Source organism: Phyllobates terribilis, unplaced genomic scaffold (assembly GCF_046119375.1).
Source record: "Phyllobates terribilis strain yellow unplaced genomic scaffold, ASM4611937v1 Scaffold_7__3_contigs__length_470593459, whole genome shotgun sequence".
NCBI lineage: Eukaryota > Metazoa > Chordata > Amphibia > Anura > Dendrobatidae > Phyllobates > Phyllobates terribilis.
The window spans coordinates 189,653,746-189,677,353 of NW_027362767.1; the positions used below are offsets into that span (position 1 = coordinate 189,653,746).

General features: G+C 47.7%; 1 protein-coding gene across 5 annotated transcripts in view; it reads right to left on the minus strand.

Annotated features, from left to right (window-relative positions):
• NHSL2 (NHS like 2) overlaps nucleotides 1–23,608 on the minus strand; it is a 521,573-nt gene that overhangs the window by 197,506 nt on the left and 300,459 nt on the right. Inside the window, exon 1 of one of the 5 annotated variants that reach the window (XM_073639617.1) lies at nucleotides 21,273–21,823. The exons of 3 other annotated variants lie outside the window; for them this stretch is intronic. In XM_073639617.1, coding sequence (XP_073495718.1) covers nucleotides 21,273–21,309 — 37 coding nt within the window. In that variant the 5' untranslated portion in view covers nucleotides 21,310–21,823. Of the gene's footprint in view, nucleotides 1–169; nucleotides 219–21,272; nucleotides 21,824–23,608 lie in introns of those variants that run through there. One more of the 5 variants, XM_073639618.1, reaches the window with a different exon arrangement.

Genomic DNA, 23,608 nt, shown 5'->3' on the forward strand with positions numbered 1-23,608 from the left:
GCCCCCTCTCACATGCACGGTGATGTCAGCTGCTGGCCTCTGATTGGCCAGCTGTGTGTTTTGCCACAGGTGTCTCCCGTTTGTCCAGAGCCCCGGCACTTACCCAGGTGTGCCATGTGGTGACCGCGGCCCTAAATACACATCTACAGCTGCTGATAGCAGTTCTTACGTGGTACGATCTGGGGTGGGTGTGGATCGACCATTGCTCACAGTGCCTATGGCCAGCCAGGAGCTTTGTAACGATGCCCATTGCTGCCATCTTGATACTCTGTGGCCTGTGGCTGTAGTGAGAAGAGAAAAATTACCAGAGGATGAGACTTTGTGTAGTGTGTGAACGCAGCGGAGGATTTTACACCGCTGCTTACCTTTGGTGATACATACATGGGTTTTAGTCCTATAAGAGGCTAAAAATGTAAAATAAGTTAAAAACTAAAAAATTAAAAGTGCAAATCATATTTGGTATTTCAACACCTTTAAAAAGTCCGATATAACCTACATTACCTTACATAACCTGTAAAGCCATAAGGAAAAAAAATCCTTATTCCAGAATTACTTTCTTTTGGTCATTGCAGCTCTAATAAAAAAAAGGAATGAAAAGAGATTGAAAAGTCATATGAAAATGGTATCAATAAAAATGTCAAGGTACCCTGCAAAAACAACCTCAACAGAAAAACAAAAATAGTTATAGAACTGACGACACAAGCCACATGTTATTATAAGATTCACAATTCCTTCTAAGAATAAAGCGATACAAGCTCGGTGTCTCAGCCATCAGTCTGCCCTGATGAAGCAGCACTTTACTCCACACTGTGATACTTCAAGGGAAGTTGTTATGTCCCCAAATGGTATTAAGCAGCAGATATGGGGTTAATCTGCAGGTTAGTAGTGTTATAATGCTGTCCGGTCGCTGGACTGAATATGCGGTTACCGGGAGAAAATGAACTTTGTTCCTCCCAGGAGCCGCCGGCTTTCAGTCATAGAGGCGGGCACAGAGCAGCTACAGTCACCACTCACAGCAGTGTAAGCACGCCCGGCACTTCGATGGACAGCTCACCTTGCAGTGCATCTATGCACAGCCAACTGTCAATCAAAGCGCTTACAATCGCCGCTCACTGTATCTAGCAGGGACTGTAGACGCTCTGTGCTCGCCTCTATGACTGATAGTCCGAGGCATCTGGGCAGAATAAAGTTCATTTTCTCCCTGTAGCCGCACTTTCAGTACAGTGGTTGAACATGATTGTAACGCTATTAACCTGCAGATTAACCCTATATCTGCAGGTTAATAGAATTTGAGGACTTGATAGGCTTCCTTTAAAGGAAAAGAAATGTACAGCTCTTGGAAGAAAGTGAGGAAGAAATGGGAATGAGAGTGCAAAACCAAAATTAGGGGCGCAACTGAGAAGTAACAGAGCAGCACCCCTCTAGTCTGACTGACATCCCACCGGCCAGGAGCCATCACAAGCCACCTCCAGCACACAGGTATGTTAGCTGGTGCAACTGTGATGTCTCGCTATCCTGTGTCAGCGCAGATCAGAGTGCCCTGCACCAGATCCCTGCACCAGATCCCTGCACTAGATCCCTGCACCAGATGGCGAGCATCACTTAGTTATTTTTTACACCTCCAAGCCCCTGAGGAACTTTTCTTTTTTGCTCAGCCATATAATGCCTTGTAGTAATACAGGAGCTATTGTGGATCTGTCTGGCGGATCTTGCCCCGCTGTGTAGGGCTGCGTGTGTAGAATATGCGCTGATCCCCATCGCAATCACAAGACGTCACTTGCTGCGCTGACAATGTCCTGCTCTCAGCAATGGTGGGCGCGTCCTTGCACCAGAGACCATGCTGTGCACAATCACCACCTCTTGTCACCTTCCTACTGATTGCCTCCTATAGTCCCTGATGGTCCAAGTATATTTTAACAAAGCGTCCAAAGATCTAAAGATGTAAAGTGTTTACTTGTCAGATACATTCTCAGAATTAACACAATACCCACCCCCCCGGCATCTCTCCCGGTATCCATGGAAACTGCAGGCGGAATACAGGCCCACTTATATCTGTACAGACTGTAAAAACATGTCTCTCCTCGCAGCACATCGCTGGTGCCGAGAGCAAGGAGTAATTACAATCTGCGCTCCAATAACTTCACACCGCCAAGCACTGCACAGACCGTACCCCACAGACCGCACAGACGGAACCGCACAGACCCTACCCCACAGACCGCACCGACTGCACTGCACCGCACAGACCCTACCCCACAGACCGCACAGACGGAACCGCACAGACCCTACCCCACAGACCGCACCGACTGCACTGCACCGCACAGACCCTACCCCACAGACCGCACCGACTGCACTGCACCGCACAGACCCTACCCCACAGACCGCACCGACTGCACTGCACCGCACAGACCGCCACCGAGAAAAGGGCCCATCCCAAACAGTGAGACCCTACGAGACAAAGTCTGGTGTTGTCTGTGTCCTGCAGGAGACACAAGCCTCATATTCACGTCAGTCACTGCAGTGATGCACGCGGTGTCAGAAAAATATTAAGAAAATATTAAAAATTTCCCCCAGACCCCTCTTCATTCCCCCCCTCCCCTGTAGAATTTGTCAAAGGAGAAGAGCTGACACTTTGGCCAGTGGCATCTATGCAAATTAACACACAAAGAGAGGAAGAAAATGCTAGCAGTAAGGGTGCTACCAACCCAATTAAAATGCGAGGGCAGTTTCCACTGGCGCAGGCCTGCGATAATTTACACCTGAGCAAGGAGGAAAGCTTGTTTAGGCTTCAAACACACTCCCAATATTCCCAGAGCTTCAAAGGGAATTCAACAGACATCTTTACTCGGGCTGGCGCCGATACGGAATATGGAATATCTCAAGTTCCATACGCCCGATAATAATGGGACCTATATTTTTAGTGGCAGGGTCAGCCAAGGAACAATATGCTTACTTTTCTGTAGCTATGAGCCCCTTCGGGGAGCTGTGGCGCAATAGTGCCAGAATAATGGATCGCAGCTATGCCATGTGTAGTCTCTATGGAAAGGTAAATTCATAATAAAAAATATGGTATCACTTTCAGGCTTCTGCAATCAACCGGTGAAGAGTTATCGAAGAAGTTAGAGTTTTTAATAAAAGCATGAAGGGTGGAGCCCAGCCCACATGATGTCAGCACAATTGGCGTGTGGGCGGCTCCCCTCTTCGGCATAAAAGATACAACTGAAGATTGATCCATATTCATTGCCTGGGGTGTATAGAGACTATAAGCAAAGGATCACGTTCTATAACGTTCAAATCAAATTGGGGAGCCCTTCCTCCAGCTATACTGAGTCGTCTCTGCGAACTTCATAGTACGTTTCTTCTTTAATCATTATTTTTTTGTGTAACTGCATATGTACTGTACTGGGGTGCAGAGTTTACTTTAATGAGAGAAAAAAAATAACTTTTTAGAATTTACCAAATGGCTGCAATGAAACAAAGAGTGAAAATTTAAAGGGGTCTGAACACTTTACGTACCCAAAATCTTTGTATATTTTTCCTAAACACTGCCTAGTGATGCACGTGGCATTAATGGTCACGTCAGTCACCGCAGTGATGCACGCAGCATTAATGGTCACGTCAGTCACCGTAGTGATGCACACGGCATTAGTGGTCTCGTCAGTCACTGCAGTGATGCACGCGGCATTAATGGTCTCGTCAGTCACTGCAGTGATACACGTGGCATTAATGGTCCCGTCAGTCACTGCAGTGATGCACGCGGCATTAATGGTCTCGTCAGTCACTGCAGTGATGCACACGGCATTAATGGTCTCGTCAGTCACTGCAGTGATGCACGCGGCATTAATGGTCACGTCAGTCACCGTAGTGATGCACGCGGCATTAATGGTCTCGTCAGTCACTGCAGTGATGCACGCGGCATTAATGGTCACGTCAGTCACCGTAGTGATGCACGCGGCATTAATGGTCACGTCAGTCACCGTAGTGATGCACGCGGCATTAATGGTCACGTCAGTCACCGCAGTGATGCACGCGGCATTAATGGTCACGTCAGTCACCGTAGTGATGCACGCGGCATTAATGGTCACGTCAGTCACCGCAGTGATGCACGCGGCATTAATGGTCACGTCAGTCACCGTAGTGATGCACGCGGCATTAATGGTCTCGTCAGTCACTGCAGTGATGCACGCGGCATTAATGGTCACGTCAGTCACCGTAGTGATGCACGCGGCATTAATGGTCACGTCAGTCACCGTAGTGATGCACGCGGCATTAATGGTCACGTCAGTCACCGTAGTGATGCACGCGGCATTAATGGTCACGTCAGTCACCGTAGTGATGCACGCGGCATTAATGGTCACGTCAGTCACCGTAGTGATGCACGCGGCATTAATGGTCACGTCAGTCACTGTAGTGATGCACGCGGCATTAATGGTCACGTCAGTCACCATAGTGATACACGCGGCATTAATGGTCACGTCAGTCACTGCAGTGATACACGCGGCATTAATGGTCACATCAGTCACTGCAGTGATACACGCGGCATTAATGGTCCCGTCAGTCACCGTAGTGATGCACGCGGCATTAATGGTCACGTCAGTCACTGCAGTGATACACGCGGCATTAATGGTCACGTCAGTCACCGTAGTGATACACACGGCATTAATGGTCCCGTCAGTCACTGCAGTGATACACGCGGCATTAATGGTCCCGTCAGTCACCGTAGTGATACACGTGGCATTAATGGTCCCGTCAGTCACTGCAGTGATACACGCGGCATTAATGGTCACGTCAGTCACCGTAGTGATACACGCGGCATTAATGGTCCCGTCAGTCACTGCAGTGATACATGCGGCATTAATGGTCCCGTCAGTCACCGTAGTGATGCACGCGGCATTAATGGTCACGTCAGTCACCATAGTGATACACGCGGCATTAATGGTCACGTCAGTCACTGCAGTGATACACGCGGCATTAATGGTCCCGTCAGTCACCGTAGTGATGCACGCGGCATTAATGGTCACGTCAGTCACCATAGTGATACACGCGGCATTAATGGTCACGTCAGTCACTGCAGTGATACACGCGGCATTAATGGTCCCGTCAGTCACTGCAGTGATGCACGCGGCATTAATGGTCACGTCAGTCACTGCAGTGATACACGCGGCATTAATGGTCACGTCAGTCACCGTAGTGATGCACGCGGCATTAATGGTCACGTCAGTCACCGTAGTGATACACGCGGCATTAATGGTCACGTCAGTCACTGCAGTGATACACGCGGCATTAATGGTCCCGTCAGTCACTGCAGTGATACACGCGGCATTAATGGTCCCGTCAGTCACTGCAGTGATACACGCGGCATTAATGGTCCCGTCAGTGGACACCAGAGACCGATTACATTATTTGAATTTGTGTAATACAAATATTTGTTTCTGATAAATAAGGTAAAAGCCTGAAAGCCCAATTAAATAGAAGACTCTTCTGCCACGCCATCCTGGCACCCAGTGTGCTGTAGGATACAGATGCATTGTTAGGGTTTGTGTACATGATGTCTTTTTCACATGGGTACTCTCAGGAATCAACTTAAAAAGCACTTAAAAATAATAAAAAGAATGAATATATGCATAGAAATGTCAAAACAATCTGTTGTACATACAGTGCTCAGAATAAATGAGTACTCCCCAACAGATTTGTCAGAAAACCGTTAGTTTCCTTTCATATTCAACATTTCCTTTGAGATAATACCATACTACAAAATATACCCACAAATGCCGGCCAAGGATTGCAAATAAGGTTTGTAATTTTGCAAAGCAAAAAATGTAATTTTCTTAACAAATTCATTCAAAACCATGTTGCAAAAATTAGAACACCCAAATTAAAGTCTTAGAAGCAAAGCTAAAGTTTAGACTGCAAAATTCTAATTAACAAGAATTCAACCTCAGGTAAATCTAATTATTAATTATCCTGATGTCCTGCAGACGGGGGACTATAGAAAGGATGCTACTTCTCAAAGAAAACCCCTTCCCATTTCATGCTGTCAGCAATGGCACCACGTGGAAGAGAAATGTCACAAGACCTGAGGAAGAAAATGATTTCTTTACACAAGAAAGGTGAAGACTACAAGACGATCACCTAAACTTTACTTAGCAGTCAGATACTGGAGCAAAAAAGATAGAAAGATGGAAAAGCCAACAACTCTCAGTGACATCCAAGCTGATCACAGAAGTTATTACCTAAATAGGAGCGTCTTCTAATAAGAAGGGTTAAAGTAACTCAACATGCAGGATCAGTGGAATCAGCTAAAGAAGAACCAAACCAGGGTGAGAGTTTCCCGTGGCACAATTCGGTGTACACTGCAGAGGAATGGCAGCATGGGTGTTGTCCTAAAGCCCATGCCCAGAAAAACTGAATACAATTTGTCAGGGCCGATGCTGAAAAATATGAAGACTACTGCGACTTTATACTCTGAAGTGATAAGACCAAAATAAATGTTATGGGAACTGATGGCCTCAAATCAGTATGGCATCACAACGGTGAGGAGTACAAAGAAGAATGCCTGGTGCCTACAGTGACACATGGTGGTGGCAGTGTAGGGGGCACATGAGCTGCTGGTGTTGGGGGGCACATGGGCTGCCGGTGTCAAGGAGTACATGAGCTGCTGGTGTCGGGGGGCACATGAGCTGCTGGTGTCAAGGAGTACATGAGCTGCTGGTGTCGGGGGGCACATGAGCTGCTGGTGTCGGGGGACACATGAGCTGCTGGTGTCGGGGGGCACATGGGCTGCCGGTGTCAAGGAGTACATGAGCTGCTGGTGTCAGGGGGCACATGAGCTGCTGGTGTCAGGGGGCACATGAGCTGCTGGTGTCAAGGAGTACATGAGCTGCCGGTGTCAGGGGGCACATGAGCTGCTGGTGTCAAGGAGTACATGAGCTGCTGGTGTCGGGGGGCACATGAGCTGCTGGTGTCGGGGGGCACATGGGCTGCCGGTGTCAGGGGGCACATGAGCTGCCGGTGTCAGGGGGCACATGAGCTGCTGGTGTCAGGGGGCACATGAGCTGCCGGTGTCAAGGAGCACATGAGCTGCTGGTGTCGGGGACACATGAGCTGCTGGTGTCGGGGACACATGGGCTGCCGGTGTCAAGGAGTACATGAGCTGCTGGTGTCGGGGGGCACATGGGCTGCCGGTGTCAGGGGGCACATGGGCTGCCGGTGTCAAGGAGTACATGAGCTGCCGGTGTCAGGGGGCACATGAGCTGCCAGTGTCAAGGAGCACATGAGCTGCTGGTGTCGGGGGCACATGAGCTGCTGGTGTCAGGGGGGCACATGGGCTGCCGGTGTCAAGGAGTACATGAGCTGCTGGTGTCAGGGGGCACATGAGCTGCTGGTGTCAGGGGGCACATGAGCTGCTGGTGTCAGGGGGCACATGGGCTGCCGGTGTCAAGGAGCACATGAGCTGCTGGTGTCAGGGGGCACATGAGCTGCTGGTGTCAGGGGGCACATGAGCTGCTGGTGTCAGGGGGCACATGGGCTGCCGGTGTCAAGGAGTACATGAGCTGCTGGTGTCAGGGGGCACATGAGCTGCCGGTGTCAAGGAGCACATGAGCTGCTGGTGTCAGGGGGCACATGAGCTGCTGGTGTCAGGGGGCACATGAGCTGCTGGTTTCAGGGGGCACATGGGCTGCCGGTGTCAAGGAGTACATGAGCTGCTGGTGTCAGGGGGCACATGAGCTGCCGGTGTCAGGGGGCACATGGGCTGCCGGTGTCAAGGAGCACATGAGCTGCTGGTGTCGAGGGTGGCACATGAGCTGCTGGTATCGGGGGCACATGAGCTGCTGGTGTCAGGGGGCACATGAGCTGCTGGTGTCAGGGGGCACATGAGCTGCTGGTGTCGGGGGTGGCACATGAGCTGCTGGTGTCGGGGGCACATGAGCTGCTGGTGTCAGGGGGCACATGAGCTGCCGGTGTCAAGGAGCACATGAGCTGCTGGTGTCAAGGAGCACATGAGCTGCCGGTGTCAAGGAGTACATGAGCTGCTGGTGTCAGGGGGCACATGAGCTGCTGGTTTCAGGGGGCACATGGGCTGCCGGTGTCAAGGAGTACATGAGCTGCTGGTGTCAGGGGGCACATGAGCTGCCGGTGTCAGGGGGCACATGGGCTGCCGGTGTCAAGGAGCACATGAGCTGCTGGTGTCGAGGGTGGCACATGAGCTGCTGGTATCGGGGGCACATGAGCTGCTGGTGTCAGGGGGCACATGAGCTGCTGGTGTCAGGGGGCACATGAGCTGCTGGTGTTGGGGGGCACATGGGCTGCTGGTGTTGGGGGGCACATGGGCTGCCGGTGTCAAGGAGTACATGAGCTGCTGGTGTCGGGGGGCACATGAGCTGCTGGTGTCAAGGAGTACATGAGCTGCTGGTGTCGGGGGGCACATGAGCTGCTGGTGTCGGGGGACACATGAGCTGCTGGTGTCGGGGGGCACATGGGCTGCCGGTGTCAAGGAGTACATGAGCTGCTGGTGTCAGGGGGCACATGAGCTGCTGGTGTCAGGGGGCACATGAGCTGCTGGTGTCAAGGAGTACATGAGCTGCCGGTGTCAGGGGGCACATGAGCTGCTGGTGTCAAGGAGTACATGAGCTGCTGGTGTCGGGGGGCACATGAGCTGCTGGTGTCGGGGGGCACATGGGCTGCCGGTGTCAGGGGGCACATGAGCTGCCGGTGTCAGGGGGCACATGAGCTGCTGGTGTCAGGGGGCACATGAGCTGCCGGTGTCAAGGAGCACATGAGCTGCTGGTGTCGGGGACACATGAGCTGCTGGTGTCGGGGACACATGGGCTGCCGGTGTCAAGGAGTACATGAGCTGCTGGTGTCGGGGGGCACATGGGCTGCCGGTGTCAGGGGGCACATGGGCTGCCGGTGTCAAGGAGTACATGAGCTGCCGGTGTCAGGGGGCACATGAGCTGCCAGTGTCAAGGAGCACATGAGCTGCTGGTGTCGGGGGCACATGAGCTGCTGGTGTCAGGGGGGCACATGGGCTGCCGGTGTCAAGGAGTACATGAGCTGCTGGTGTCAGGGGGCACATGAGCTGCTGGTGTCAGGGGGCACATGAGCTGCTGGTGTCAGGGGGCACATGGGCTGCCGGTGTCAAGGAGCACATGAGCTGCTGGTGTCAGGGGGCACATGAGCTGCTGGTGTCAGGGGGCACATGAGCTGCTGGTGTCAGGGGGCACATGAGCTGCTGGTGTCAGGGGGCACATGAGCTGCTGGTTTCAGGGGGCACATGGGCTGCCGGTGTCAAGGAGTACATGAGCTGCTGGTGTCAGGGGGCACATGAGCTGCCGGTGTCAGGGGGCACATGGGCTGCCGGTGTCAAGGAGCACATGAGCTGCTGGTGTCGAGGGTGGCACATGAGCTGCTGGTATCGGGGGCACATGAGCTGCTGGTGTCAGGGGGCACATGAGCTGCTGGTGTCAGGGGGCACATGAGCTGCTGGTGTCGGGGGTGGCACATGAGCTGCTGGTGTCGGGGGCACATGAGCTGCTGGTGTCAGGGGGCACATGAGCTGCCGGTGTCAAGGAGCACATGAGCTGCTGGTGTCAAGGAGCACATGAGCTGCCGGTGTCAAGGAGTACATGAGCTGCTGGTGTCAGGGGGCACATGAGCTGCTGGTTTCAGGGGGCACATGGGCTGCCGGTGTCAAGGAGTACATGAGCTGCTGGTGTCAGGGGGCACATGAGCTGCCGGTGTCAGGGGGCACATGGGCTGCCGGTGTCAAGGAGCACATGAGCTGCTGGTGTCGAGGGTGGCACATGAGCTGCTGGTATCGGGGGCACATGAGCTGCTGGTGTCAGGGGGCACATGAGCTGCTGGTGTCAGGGGGCACATGAGCTGCTGGTGTCGGGGGTGGCACATGAGCTGCTGGTGTCGGGGGCACATGAGCTGCTGGTGTCAGGGGGCACATGGGCTGCCGGTGTCAAGGAGCACATGAGCTGCTGGTGTCGGGGGTGGCACATGAGCTGCTGGTGTCGGGGGCACATGAGCTGCTGGTGTCAGGGGGCACATGAGCTGCCGGTGTCAAGGAGCACATGAGCTGCCGGTGTCAAGGTGCACATGAGCTGCCGGTGTTGGGAGCTACATGTCATTGATGGAATCATGAATTTACAGATGTTATGCTCTATAGAGACAGAGAAGATGCCGCCATCACTCCTTGCCCTTGGTAGACGTGCACTTTTCCAAAATGACCATGATCCAGAACACACATCTAAGGCCACTGTTGCATTTCTGAAGAAGAACAGGGTGAAAGTGATTCAGTGGCCAAGTGTCTCTGGATCTGAGCCCAAGGGAACACCTATGGGGAGTTCTGAAGAGACAAGTTGTCATCATCACTCTCCATCCAGCATCAAGGTCTAGAAGAGCTTGTTGTAGAAAAATGGAAAAAAAAGATAGCTGCTGCAATAAGTCGCCAACTTGTTCATTCCAGGCCAAGAAGACTTGATGCTGTCTTTAAAAATCATGGAAGTCATACAAAATACTAGATGTAGTTGTTTTTAATGTGGGGTGTACTTATTTTTGCATCAACTAGTTTGAGTGAAACTGAAGATTTTGTAATGAACGTTATATTATTAACCTTCCTTTCATGTTATGGGTTTAAAAATGTTCTATGAAACTGAATTGTCCAAATTTTGAAAATTGTTCTTGTGCTCAGTGAGATATTGGTTAAGATCTTACTCTTCTAAGAGGGTGTACTCATTTATGCTGAGCACTGTATGTTCTGCCTTTTGCAGATTCTTTTAACCACTTTAGGCTTCGAAAGCCGTGATGCAGCTAAAAAAAAGTGCATTGACCATTCTTCAGGCTTCTGTTGGAAGTATACGATGGAAACGCTCCCTAGAAATATGAGGAATATGCCATCACTGTGTTTGGGGAGATTGTGACTGCGGGGGTCGTGGGGGGGCACTAAAATTACATTTCTATCACGGACAGAATATATAAATAATGTTTGAAAGAACGTGAACATTTCAGAAGTGTCTGATGTCTATTAAAGGGGTTATTCGGGCTGAAATGAAAAGTCTTCAGTCACTTTATGTGACTACTGCGTGCCGAATCATAACAGTGTGCAATGTGCACTCTGTATGCCGCCGTGTGACTGGGCGGTCAGATTACTACATGTATGTGACTAGTGGTCTCATGCCAATTAGATTGTCTTCTGCTTTACTCAAAAGAAGAGACCGGAGAGAGATATACAGCAGCCTACTTGGCACATGAGCAGGATAATGCGTGCGGAGCAGAGTACAGGGGAACAGTGGCAGCGTGCACACCGCATACTGTCATGATTCAGCAGCCTGCTGTCACACAGTTACTACAGTCTTTCCATTTCAGCCCGGACAGCCTGATAGCCGGAAATGAATTTACCCCAAGGTTTCCTGCATTGTTTAAAGGGAACCTGTAGTTAGGAATTAGACCCCCAAACTGCTGCCAACCTGGTATTATTTATTATTATAGCGCCATTTATTCCATGGCTTTACATGTGAAAAGAGTATTGAGGATGGTAACAGGTTCCCACTGATCTTCTTTTGTGTATTGTCATGTTGTAGGAAAATAAGAAATAAAATAAACTTGAAGGCGGTGTCATCCCAAACCCTTTATCCGGTGACGGGGCTGGAATGGGTCGGTAGCCCTTCTCGTTTGGTTCACATCCCCCAGGCTAGGCACATCATCACACCGGCACATTAGCCGCCCTGACATTGATCTGTCCTTGTCCTTTTCAGCACAGCAGCAGATGTGGAGCTGGGCTGCCAGACATGATCAGCTGCACATTACACAGGATATAAAGGAGAGACAGCTAAACCAGCAGAAAGTAAAGGGATAATGGCAGGTAAGTGTCACAGGCGGACTAACACAAAAAGCCTGTCCCGGAGGACAGGAGGTCACAGAACTAGAACATTCTGCTTCCTGAATGAGATAAGACAGTGCACTTAGGTATTTTCCAGAATTTTATTGTTTTCAGCTAATACACATTTCCATAAGTAACGCAATCCCGGTAACTGCGCTGCCTTCACAGTCGTCTGCGCGCTGCATTAATGGAGTACAACTGTGGATCACAGGCACATTTTCTTTAGGAATGTGATAAAATAAGCAAATAAGAGGAATAATAGAGCAGCAGACATGAATGTGCCGGACCGTCGGCCCTGCTCGTACACGTGTGCGCCTGGTCCTGGGGTCGCATGTAAGGCGTCCAGTCCCAGGCTGCATTACTGACAGCAGCTTCTTCCATCTAATTCGTGTAACCTCATCTTCGTCATTTGCAGCACACGAGCCAATCAGGAGAGGAGAGGAGACGTTGCTGCTATGGTAACAATACAAGACTGCATCTGAATTCACTGTTCGCACTACAATGTCCCACAGCTCAGGATGTGACAGCGCAGGAGGTCTATGTGTCTGCAGCCCCACAGTGATATATACAATGCTATATACCGTGCAACAGCATGGATCCAATGTGCATGACGAGTACAGGTGATGCCCTGAGCCACAGGCAGAGGGCGCTATTCAAACGGCCACCACTGCTCACCCAGGAAAGCCATGATTCTGCTCAAGTCTACACACTGTAATCTTATAGGAGCAGCTTTTGTAAATGGATCAAACACCTGGATTTCAGCAGCTTTTGGAATTAGAAGTCCAACTTACGCCTCAATCACACGTCAGTATCTCCGGTATATGTGGTGACAGTTAACACACGTACCGGAGACATTGACACACGTATACCCATTCACATGAATTGGGTCTGTGCACATGTCAGTGTGTTTCCACGGTCCGTGTGTCTGTGTGCTCCACACGTTGACGTGTCAGTTTTTTTCCCGCTACAAAATGTCCCGCACTGATGACACCTGGATGACATCGGTGTGTGATCAGTGTGACACGGACCGGCGTCTGTGAATCATTGTACAGTTAGCGTTTCCAAGAGCCGGGTGCTGAACGCTGCCCTCATCATTGTCCCCTAAAATAAGCACCAGCAGGGACAATGATGAGAGTAGCATTCTGCTCCCGCAGTGTGTGTGTGATCAGTGTGACATGGACCGGCGTCTGGGAATCAGTGTACAGTTAGCGTTGTTCCCAAGCACCGGGTGCTGAACGCTGCCCTCATCATTGTCCCATGAAATAAGCACAAGCAGGTACAATGATGACAGTAGTATTCTGCTCCCACAGTGCCGTGGTGTAAAAATAAGAATAAAATAAAATCCTTATACTCACCTGTCCAAAGTGTCCCCCACTGTAATCCTCTGACCGCTCAGCAGAGGAGTCGGGGGACTGACTCGCTCCAGCGAGCGGCCCTGGAGCTGCGCTGAGGTCTGTGAGTGAGAGGACACCGCTCGCTGAACGCAGCCCCGGAGATCGCTCACTGCAGCGAGTCATTCTCCCCGGCTCCTCGGCGTGAGAAGTCAAATGGGTTACAGCGGGGGACACGCAGGACAGGTGAGTATAAGGATTTTTTTATTTTATTCTTATTTTTACACCAGGACATAGCGGGAGCAGAATACTACTCTTATCATTGTGCCCTGCTGGCGCTGATCGCAGAGGACAATGATGAGGGCAGCATTCAGCACCCGGCACTTGGGAACGGCGCGAACTGTACACTGACTCCCAAGCGCCGGTACGTGTGATCCTGATGCAGCCCACGGGTGGCACATGGCTGCCACACAGGTACGCACAGACACGGATAGGTCTGGTACTGGTTTTTCCAGAACCGTAAATATCAGGATGTGTGAAACGGCCTTAAGCCTCATTCAGACATCCGTGTTTTTCACACATGCAAAAGATATAATCAGTGTTAGGTCAGTGTTTCAGTGTTCAGGCGGTTTCACACCTTAGAATATTTCCGGTACGAGAGATATCCGTGTCCATGTGCATCTGTGTAGCACACGTGTGCCGCATCAGGATCACATGTATCGGCATTTGGGAATCAGCGGTACAGTTAGCGCTGTTCCCAAGCACCAGGTGTTGAATGCTGCCCTCATCATTGTCCCTTGCTCGTGCTGTGATCAGCACTAGCAAGGGACAATGTGGGGAGTAGTAGTCTGCTCCCGCAGTGTCCATGTGTAAAAATAAGAATTAAATCCTAAAATCCTTATACTCACCTGTCCGGAGATGTCCCCTGCTGTAATCCTCTGACCCCTGACGCTGAGGAGCCGGGGGAATGACTAGCTCCAGCGAGCGGGCCCAGGAGCTGAGCTCAGGAGTGGTGACCTGTCACTCAGTGAGATCCGCTCAGTGCGGTCAGAGGATTACAACACTGACAGCACTTGGACACAGTGATGCACAGATACAGCAGGGGCGGACATATCATTGGTGCCGCCGCACAGGGGCTCAAGAGGTACAAGGGCCACATCCAGCTCCAGAGCAGGTGGGATTGTGCATTGTGATGAGATGCTGGGCTGTAAAGGGCCCATATATTGTTCTTGCATAGGCAGCTCTTCTGACTGTGTCATGGACACACAGTCCACAAAAAAACACGAACATCTGAACAGCCCCATGGAGTATAATGGGTACGTGTTGTATCGATGAAAACATGGACAGAACATGTATGTGCAACAAGAACGTCTGAATAAGGCCTTAGAGGGTTACAGGGTTACTGACAATACTAAATGGACTATACTAATGGCCACTGATGGCTTAGACATCCTTGATCCCAGATATAAAATTGATTGCAGAGGAGACACAGATCGAAGAGGCCCCTGTGCAAGAACTGTATATGGGCCTTTCGCAGTTCAAAAATATGTCTGTGACGAAAGCGATTTGCTGGTTATGGAGGCCTCTTGGCCCTGTGTGGCTGCCCTGGCATGTCCACCCCTGATTGAAGGAGCATTACTGGGGCATTATATTACCGGGGCATTATATAAGTGGGTCATTATATTACAGGGGCGTTATATAAGTGGGGCATTATATTACAGGGGTGTTCTATAAGTGGGGCATTATATAAGTGGGGCATTATATTACAGGGGAGTTCTATTACAGGGGAGTTCTATAAGTGGGACATTATATAAGTGGGACATTATATAAGTGGGGCATTATATAAGTGGGGCATTATATTACAGGGGAGTTCTACTACTGGGGCGTTCTATTACAAGGGAGTTCTATAAGTGGGGCATTATATAAGTGGGGCATTATATAAGTGGGGCATTATATTACTGGGGCATTATGTAAGTAGCGCATTATATTTCTGGGGCATTGCATTACTGGGGCATTATCTTACTTTGGCATTATATAAGTGGGGCATTATATAAGTGGGGCATTATATTGCTGGGGCATCATATTGCTGGGGCATCATTGCTGGGGCATTATTACTGGGGCATTATATTAAAGGGGCATTATATTACTAGGGCATTATTAATAGGGCATTATGTAAGTGGAGCATTACATTGCTGGGGCATTATTAATAGGGCATTATGTAAGTGGGGCATTATATTACTGGGGCATTATTAATAGGGCATTATGTAAGTGGGGCATTATATTACTGGGGCATTATTAATAGGGCATTATGTAAGTGGGGCATTATATTACTGGGGCATTATTAATAGGGCATTATGTAAGTGGGGCATTATATTGCTGGGGCATTATATTACTAGGACATTATTAATAGGGCATTATGTAAGTGGGGCATTATATTACTGGGGCATTATTAATAGGGCATTATGTAAGTGGGGCATTATATTACTGGGGCATTATTAATAGGGCATTATGTAAGTGGGGCATTATATTGCTGGGGCATTATATTACTAGGACATTATTAATAGGGCATTATGTAAGTGGGGCATTATATTACTGGGGCATTATTAATAGGGCATTATGTAAGTGGGGCATTATATTACTGGGGCATTATTAATAGGGCATTATGTAAGTGGGGCATTATATTGCTGGGGCATTATATTACTAGGACATTATTAATAGGGCATTATGTAAGTGGGGCATTACATTGCTGGGGCATTGTATGGTACATTATTAGAAGGAATAACAGAGAATTGATTTTTTCCTCTTATGACATTAATGTGCCTCACATTAGTATTCAGGCACTTTTAAGTGAAACAGAGATTTGCTATCAAAGACACATGAACCCTAGTCATGTCTTAAAACAAATAACATTCTGATTATTGGTAAACCAACAAATCTTTTTCCCACATATTCACAAGTCATGGTGTGAACAGAGCCAAGTTCAGAGTCATATTAGATTAGACCTGTAGCAAAAACAACCGACCCCAGCAAAGGTTCAGTGGAAAAATCCATCACTGCTTTTAGTTCAGTAATGTGGAGACGCCGGTGAGAAGCTTGAAGCGTCGCTATGGCAACAGCAGCCACCAGGCTTCTCCTCCACATCAGTGATGTCATTGTACATGAGGGACACATGTCCGCCCACCTCTCCCACGTCCATGTGCTTACATGCAAGCAATGCTGCTCACACTGGCCGACAAGGACCTCACTGCACAGGGTCACAGTATGGAGGCGCAATATCACTGCGCATTAAGATCAATGACTACAATCGTCCCCCATATGTCACTGGATACATAATATTAGCTAGCCTTCAGAAGCAGCAAGTTATACAACTCTACCCATCATCTCCACCATCACCGTCCTCCCATAGATATACAGTAGGACCAGGCTCGGACTGGCCCACTGCAGAACAGATGAATTCCCTGGTGGGCCCCTCTGCAGGACTGACCTCCACACACACATACATGAGCAGTGTTTGGCACAGTACACACAATGCAACATGTACAAACAAGGGCAACATCTCATTCATTTAACAAACTACTCAGTTCAATAATATATCGAAGCATAGATCAATTTATGAGCAAGGGTCAGACATTATTGCATGTAGCTAAATGGTGGCCCTCAGAATCATTGTCACTGGTGGGCCCTTGACACCCCAGTCTGACACCGAGTACGACTATATTACATCTCTAGTCTCCTAAAACACAACTGTAATCAGTGACTGAATATCAAGAAACCCCCCCCGGTCCAGGAATCCGCAACTCAACAGCATTGACTTCAATGGGCAATTTCTAGGACTAGAAGGTACAGGTATAACTCTGCCCCCAACTCTGCACAGGGCAGGAACAAACACTTCTTGTTTTTGGGGTCTAGTCGTCTCAATATTAAATATGAGTATAAAAGCATATACGGATATCCCAACCTTTCTAGTATAAATGACCATACCTGCATCTCAGCAGTGTAGGACATTACAGACCTGTAGTCTTCTAGGTTTCAGTATAAATGACCATACCTGCATCTCAGCAGTGTAGGACATTACAGACCTGTAGTCTTCTAGGTTTCAGTATAAATGACCATACCTGCATCTCAGCAGTGTAGGACATTACAGACCTGTAGTCTTCTAGGTTTCAGTATAAATGACCATACCTGCATCTCAGTAGTGTAGGACATTACAGACCTGTAGTCTTCTAGGTTTCAGTATAAATGACCATACCTGCATCTCAGCAGTATAGGACATTACTGACCTGTAGTCTTCTAGGTTTTGGTATCAATGCCCATACCTGCATCTCAGCAGTGTAGAACATTACAGACCTGTAGTCTACTAGGTTTCGGTATAAATGACCATACCTGCATCTCAGCAGTGTAGGACATTACAGACCTGTAGTCTTCTAGGTTTCGGTATAAATGACCATACCTGCATCTCAGCAGTGTAGGACATTACAGACTTGTAGTCTTCTAGGTTTTGGTATAAATGACCATACCTGTATCTCAGCAGTGTAGGACATTACAGACCTGTAGTCTTCAAGATTTCGGTATAAATGACCATACCTGCATCTCAGTAGTGTAGGACATTACTGACCTGTAGTCTTCACGATTTCGGTGTAAATGACCATACCTGCATCTCAGTAGTGTAGGACATTACTGACCTGTAGTCTTCTAGGTTTTGGTATCAATGCCCATACCTGTATCTCAGCAGTGTAGAACATTACAGACCTGTAGTCTACTAGGTTTTGGTATAAATGACCATACCTGCATCTCAGCAGTGTAGGACATTACTGACCTGTAGTCTTCTAGGTTTTGGTATCAATGCCCATACCTGTATCTCAGCAGTGTAGAACATTACAGACCTGTAGTCTACTAGGTTTCGGTATAAATGACCATACCTGCATCTCAGCAGTGTAGGACATTACAGACCTGTAGTCTTCTAGGTTTCGGTATAAATGACCATACCTGCATCTCAGCAGTGTAGGACATTACAGACTTGTAGTCTTCTAGGTTTTGGTATAAATGACCATACCTGTATCTCAGCAGTGTAGGACATTACAGACCTGTAGTCTTCTAGGTTTCGGTATAAATGACCATACCTGCATCTCAGCAGTGTAGGACATTACAGACCTGTAGTCTTCTAGGTTTCGGTATAAATGACCATACCTGCATCTCAGTAGTGTAGGACATTACAGACCTGTAGTCTTCAAGATTTCGGTATAAATGACCATACCTGCATCTCAGTAGTGTAGGACATTACTGACCTGTAGTCTTCACGATTTCGGTGTAAATGACCATACCTGCATCTCAGTAGTGTAGGACATTACAGACCTGTAGTCTTCTAGGTTTTGGTATAAATGACCATACCTGCATCTCAGTAGTGTAGGACATTACAGACCTGTAGTCTTCTAGATTTTGGTATAAATGACCATACCTGCATCTCAGTAGTGTAGGACATTACAGACCTGTAGTCTTCTAGGTTTCGGTATAAATGACCATACCTGCATCTCAGCAGTGTAGGACATTACAGACCTGTAGTCTTCTAGGTTTCGGTATAAATGACCATACCTGCATCTCAGTAGTGTAGGACATTACAGACCTGTAGTCTTCAAGATTTCGGTATAAATGACCATACCTGCATCTCAGTAGTGTAGGACATTACTGACCTGTAGTCTTCACGATTTCGGTGTAAATGACCATACCTGCATCTCAGTAGTGTAGGACATTACAGACCTGTAGTCTTCTAGGTTTTGGTATAAATGACCATACCTGCATCTCAGTAGTGTAGGACATTACAGACCTGTAGTCTTCTAGATTTTGGTATAAATGACCATACCTGCATCTCAGTAGTGTAGGACATTACAGACCTGTAGTCTTCTAGGTTTCAGTATAAATGACCATACCAGCATCTCAGCAGTGTAGGTCATTACTGACCTGTAGTCTTCTAGGTTTTGGTATAAATGACCATACCTGCATCTCAGCAGTATAGGACATTACTGACCTGTAGTCTTCTAGGTTTTGGTATAAATGACCATACCTGCATCTCAGTAGTGTAGGACATTACTGACCTGTAGTCTTCTAGGTTTTGGTATAAATGACCATACCTGCATCTCAGTAGTGTAGGACATTACAGACCTGTAGTCTTCTAGGTTTCGGTATAAATGACCATACCTGCATCTCAGTAGTGTAGGACATTACAGACCTGTAGTCTTCTAGGTTTCGGTATAAATGACCATACCTGCATCTCAGCAGTGTAGGACATTACAGACCTGTAGTCTTCTAGGTTTCGGTATAAATGACCATACCTGTATCTCAGCAGTGTAGGACATTACAGACCTGTAGTCTTCTAGGTTTCGGTATAAATGACCATACCTGCATCTCAGCAGTATAGGACATTACTGACCTGTAGTCTTCTAGGTTTCGGTATAAATGTCCATACCTGCATCTCAGCAGTGTAGAACATTACAGACCTGTAGTCTACTAGGTTTCAGTATAAATGACCATACCTGCATCTCAGCAGTGTAGGACATTACAGACCTTAAGTCTTCTAGGTTTTGGTATAAATGACCATACCTGCATCTCAGCAGTGTAGGACATTACAGACCTGTAGTCTTCTAGGTTTCGGTATAAATGACCATACCTGCATCTCAGTAGTGTAGGACATTACTGACCTGTAGTCTTCAAGGTTTCGGTATAAATGACCATACCTGCATCTCAGTAGTGTAGGACATTACAGACCTGTAGTCTTCTAGGTTTCAGTATAAATGACCATACCTGCATCTCAGCAGTATAGGACATTACTGACCTGTAGTCTTCTAGGTTTCGGTATAAATGACCATACCTGCATCTCAGCAGTATAGGACATTACTGACCTGTAGTCTTCTAGGTTTCAGTATAAATGACCATACCTGCATCTCAGTAGTGTAGGACATTACAGACCTGTAGTCTTCTAGGTTTCAGTATAAATGACCATACCTGCATCTCAGCAGTGTAGGACATTACAGACCTGTAGTCTTCTAGGTTTCAGTATAAATGACCATACCTGCATCTCAGCAGTATAGGACATTACTGACCTGTAGTCTTCTAGGTTTCGGTATAAATGACCATACCTGCACCTCAGCAGTGTAGGACATTACAGACCTGTAGTCTTCTAGGTTTCAGTATAAATGACCATACCTGCATCTCAGTAGTGTAGGACATTACAGACCTGTAGTCTTCTAGGTTTCAGTATAAATGACCATACCTGCACCTCAGCAGTGTAGGACATTACAGACCTGTAGTCTTCTAGGTTTCGGTATAAATGACCATACCTGCATCTCAGTAGTGTAGGACATTACAGACCTGTAGTCTTCTAGGTTTTGGTATAAATGACCATACCTGCATCTCAGTAGTGTAGGACATTACAGACCTGTAGTCTTCTAGGTTTCAGTATAAATGACCATACCTGCACCTCAGCAGTGTAGGACATTACAGACCTGTAGTCTTCTAGGTTTCGGTATAAATGACCATACCTGCATCTCAGTAGTGTAGGACATTACAGACCTGTAGTCTTCTAGGTTTCGGTATAAATGACCATACCTGCATCTCAGTAGTGTAGGACATTACAGACCTGTAGTCTTCTAGGTTTTGGTATAAATGACCATACCTGCATCTCAGTAGTGCAGAACATTACAGACCTGTAGTCTTTTAGATTTTGGTATAAATGACCATACCTGCATCTCAGTAGTGTAGGACATTACAGACTCGTCTTTTAGATTTCGGTATAAATGACCATACCTGCATCTCAGTAGTGTAGGACATTACAGACTCGTCTTTTAGATTTCGGTATAAATGACCATACCTGCATCTCAGTAGTGTAGAACATTACAGACCTGTAGTCTTTTAGATTTTGGTATAAATGACCATACCTGCATCTCAGTAGTGTAGGACATTACAGACTCGTCTTTTAGATTTCGGTATAAATGACCATACCTGCATCTCAGTAGTGTAGGACATTACAGACTCGTCTTTTAGATTTCGGTATAAATGCCCCTTACCTTTGCCACGTGTGATGCTTGTTAATGCTTTATCCATGCTGTATGTCACCTATGAAATCCAAAACTCCTGTAATGTGCCAGATCCCGAGGTTTTCCCACTGCTCCCGTCTCCTGCTCTTCTTTCAAACTGATTTTTGTTTCCAAAGATAGATCCCAAAAGGAGGACCGTGACAGGAAGGACAGCTGTAGACGCCTCACCCTCCTGAGCTTAGTGACAATGGATAGATTCGTTCATGTCACACAAAATAAAGGAAAATGAGGGTCTCCAATAAATAAAACATTGAGGACTGATTACGCTGATCATCAGCTACACGGATCGTACAAGTAAGAAATGAACGGCTGTGCTACACCCTTATTTCGTGTGACTGTGGCCATTTGTCAGATGCAGCCGGTCCATCCATGGATGGTGCAGAACTCCTGAAGAGCCAGGCCTTGGTGGAGCTCAGACATCAGGAGATGCTGGAGGCAGAGAAGATGTCCTCTGTCTGTACAGGACTTAGTGTGACTGTCTCCTGAACATTACTCCTGCTTTGTGACAGGAGCGAGGGATATTTCAGTCTTACAGAGAAAATGTGGGGGGAGGAGAGGAAGGGAGCAGGAACTTGGTGTTTTATTAAACGTCTCTCCCCAACTATTGTTTCCCCCACCCTATGTTTCCTTCCTTCACATAACGTAGTGTTTTCCTCCAGTGCGAGAAAGCCTCAAGCAGGGCTCAGCTTCACTATATGTTTCCATATGATCAGGATATTATAAAAAGACGGATTTCCTAATGATGTGGAAAAAAAGAGTTTCATGTTGCATATAGTATCTGGTGGTGTATCGTACAGCCACGAAAGTATCAGCGCAATCGTGGAATGACCAATGGGTCCAATACCGTTCATGAAAATATACAACATGATAACGATTAGTGGCCGAGGCGGATCATCAACTCTGACCGTGTGTAGGATCTGTCAGTGGGATAACGGGGGTGAAGTCTCGGGGCGTCCACCCTCGGCACACGCAGCCATCGGCTGTTTGGTCAGCCCCTTACGGTTAAGTTCCCACGATGAGTTTTTGGTGAGTTCATGAGCCCGGCATCTTACAGATCCAGCAAAGTGAACGGGATTTACAGAAATCTCATGTAAGTGACCTGCTGAAGGCCACAACATGTCACATTCTCTTCCGGTATTGGAGCTTTAACTGCACATTTTTACCATAGAATTGCTTTAGTTGCAGAAAAATCCCCAGGTAAAAAAAACGCATATGTATTTTTAGTGCGGAAATGCATGTATCGGCACATGACTATCAATAAAGTATTGTCAATGCCAAATACCAGGATGTATTAAAAGCATAGTAACTTTATAACATGACGATCAACAAGAGATAAACCAGGTCCTAACAGCGGCGAAACGCGCGTCGAGGCTTTTTCTAACCCTACGTCCTATCCCTGCACCACCTTTTGCAGGTCTGGGGTCCCTCTCTATCCAGGTGAGTCTGGTGCAACATGATTTTTAGGACTTTTGGGAGTATACAACCCACATGGGAGTGATTCCTAATTTTTTCAACTACATGTCCCTCTCCCTGTCTTAATTTTAGCACCATGTCCTGACCCTCGGGGTGAACCTTCTGTTTAGACCTATTTGTATGCAATGTGAGGAATTATATGTCCGCTTGTCCTATCTATAGGTCATTGTTACTAAAGTGATGTACTGTCTTTTAATATTTATACAATAAAGTTTTTCCATGCCATTCTACTCAGCTGTTCTCCCAATTTCTAAGAGGAAAAAACTGCAGCGTCAAAAACACAATGAAAAAAACAATGAAAAAAACGCAAGTAACCTAAATGATGCAGAAAGTTTCCGGCATCAAGAGCTCACCCAAAGCTCATGGTGGGCACGTGGCCTTACACCAAGCACAGCCTGTTATAAAGAGCAGACCCGTATTGTATGGTGCAGTGGGAATAATCGCGGAAAGGTGGCAATCAGCTCCTTGTAACATGTGCTTGGTGGGGGCCGCCAGACGCCACTGACCTATCGGAGGAAAAGCCCACCCCTCGAAGAGAAGCATGTAGCTCTCTGAATCCCACCTGTGACGACACAGCTTTTCTCCTTAATTATGCCAGAAAAATTCAGCAAGCCAGGAGCCATATGCTTTGTGTTCTTCTTTGGTTGATTAACACAGACTATTGTTTGAATAATCCTGAATGTAGACAACTTATTGTCTGCAAATCTTTCAAGATAGGGTCATGGAGCAATACTGTTTGATAATAAGCTGATTACGTATTATACTAGCCAAGGGAGTTGTTGACTTGCCGAGCAATGGAGGAAAAACTGTGCAAGTTGATTAAATGCTCAAAC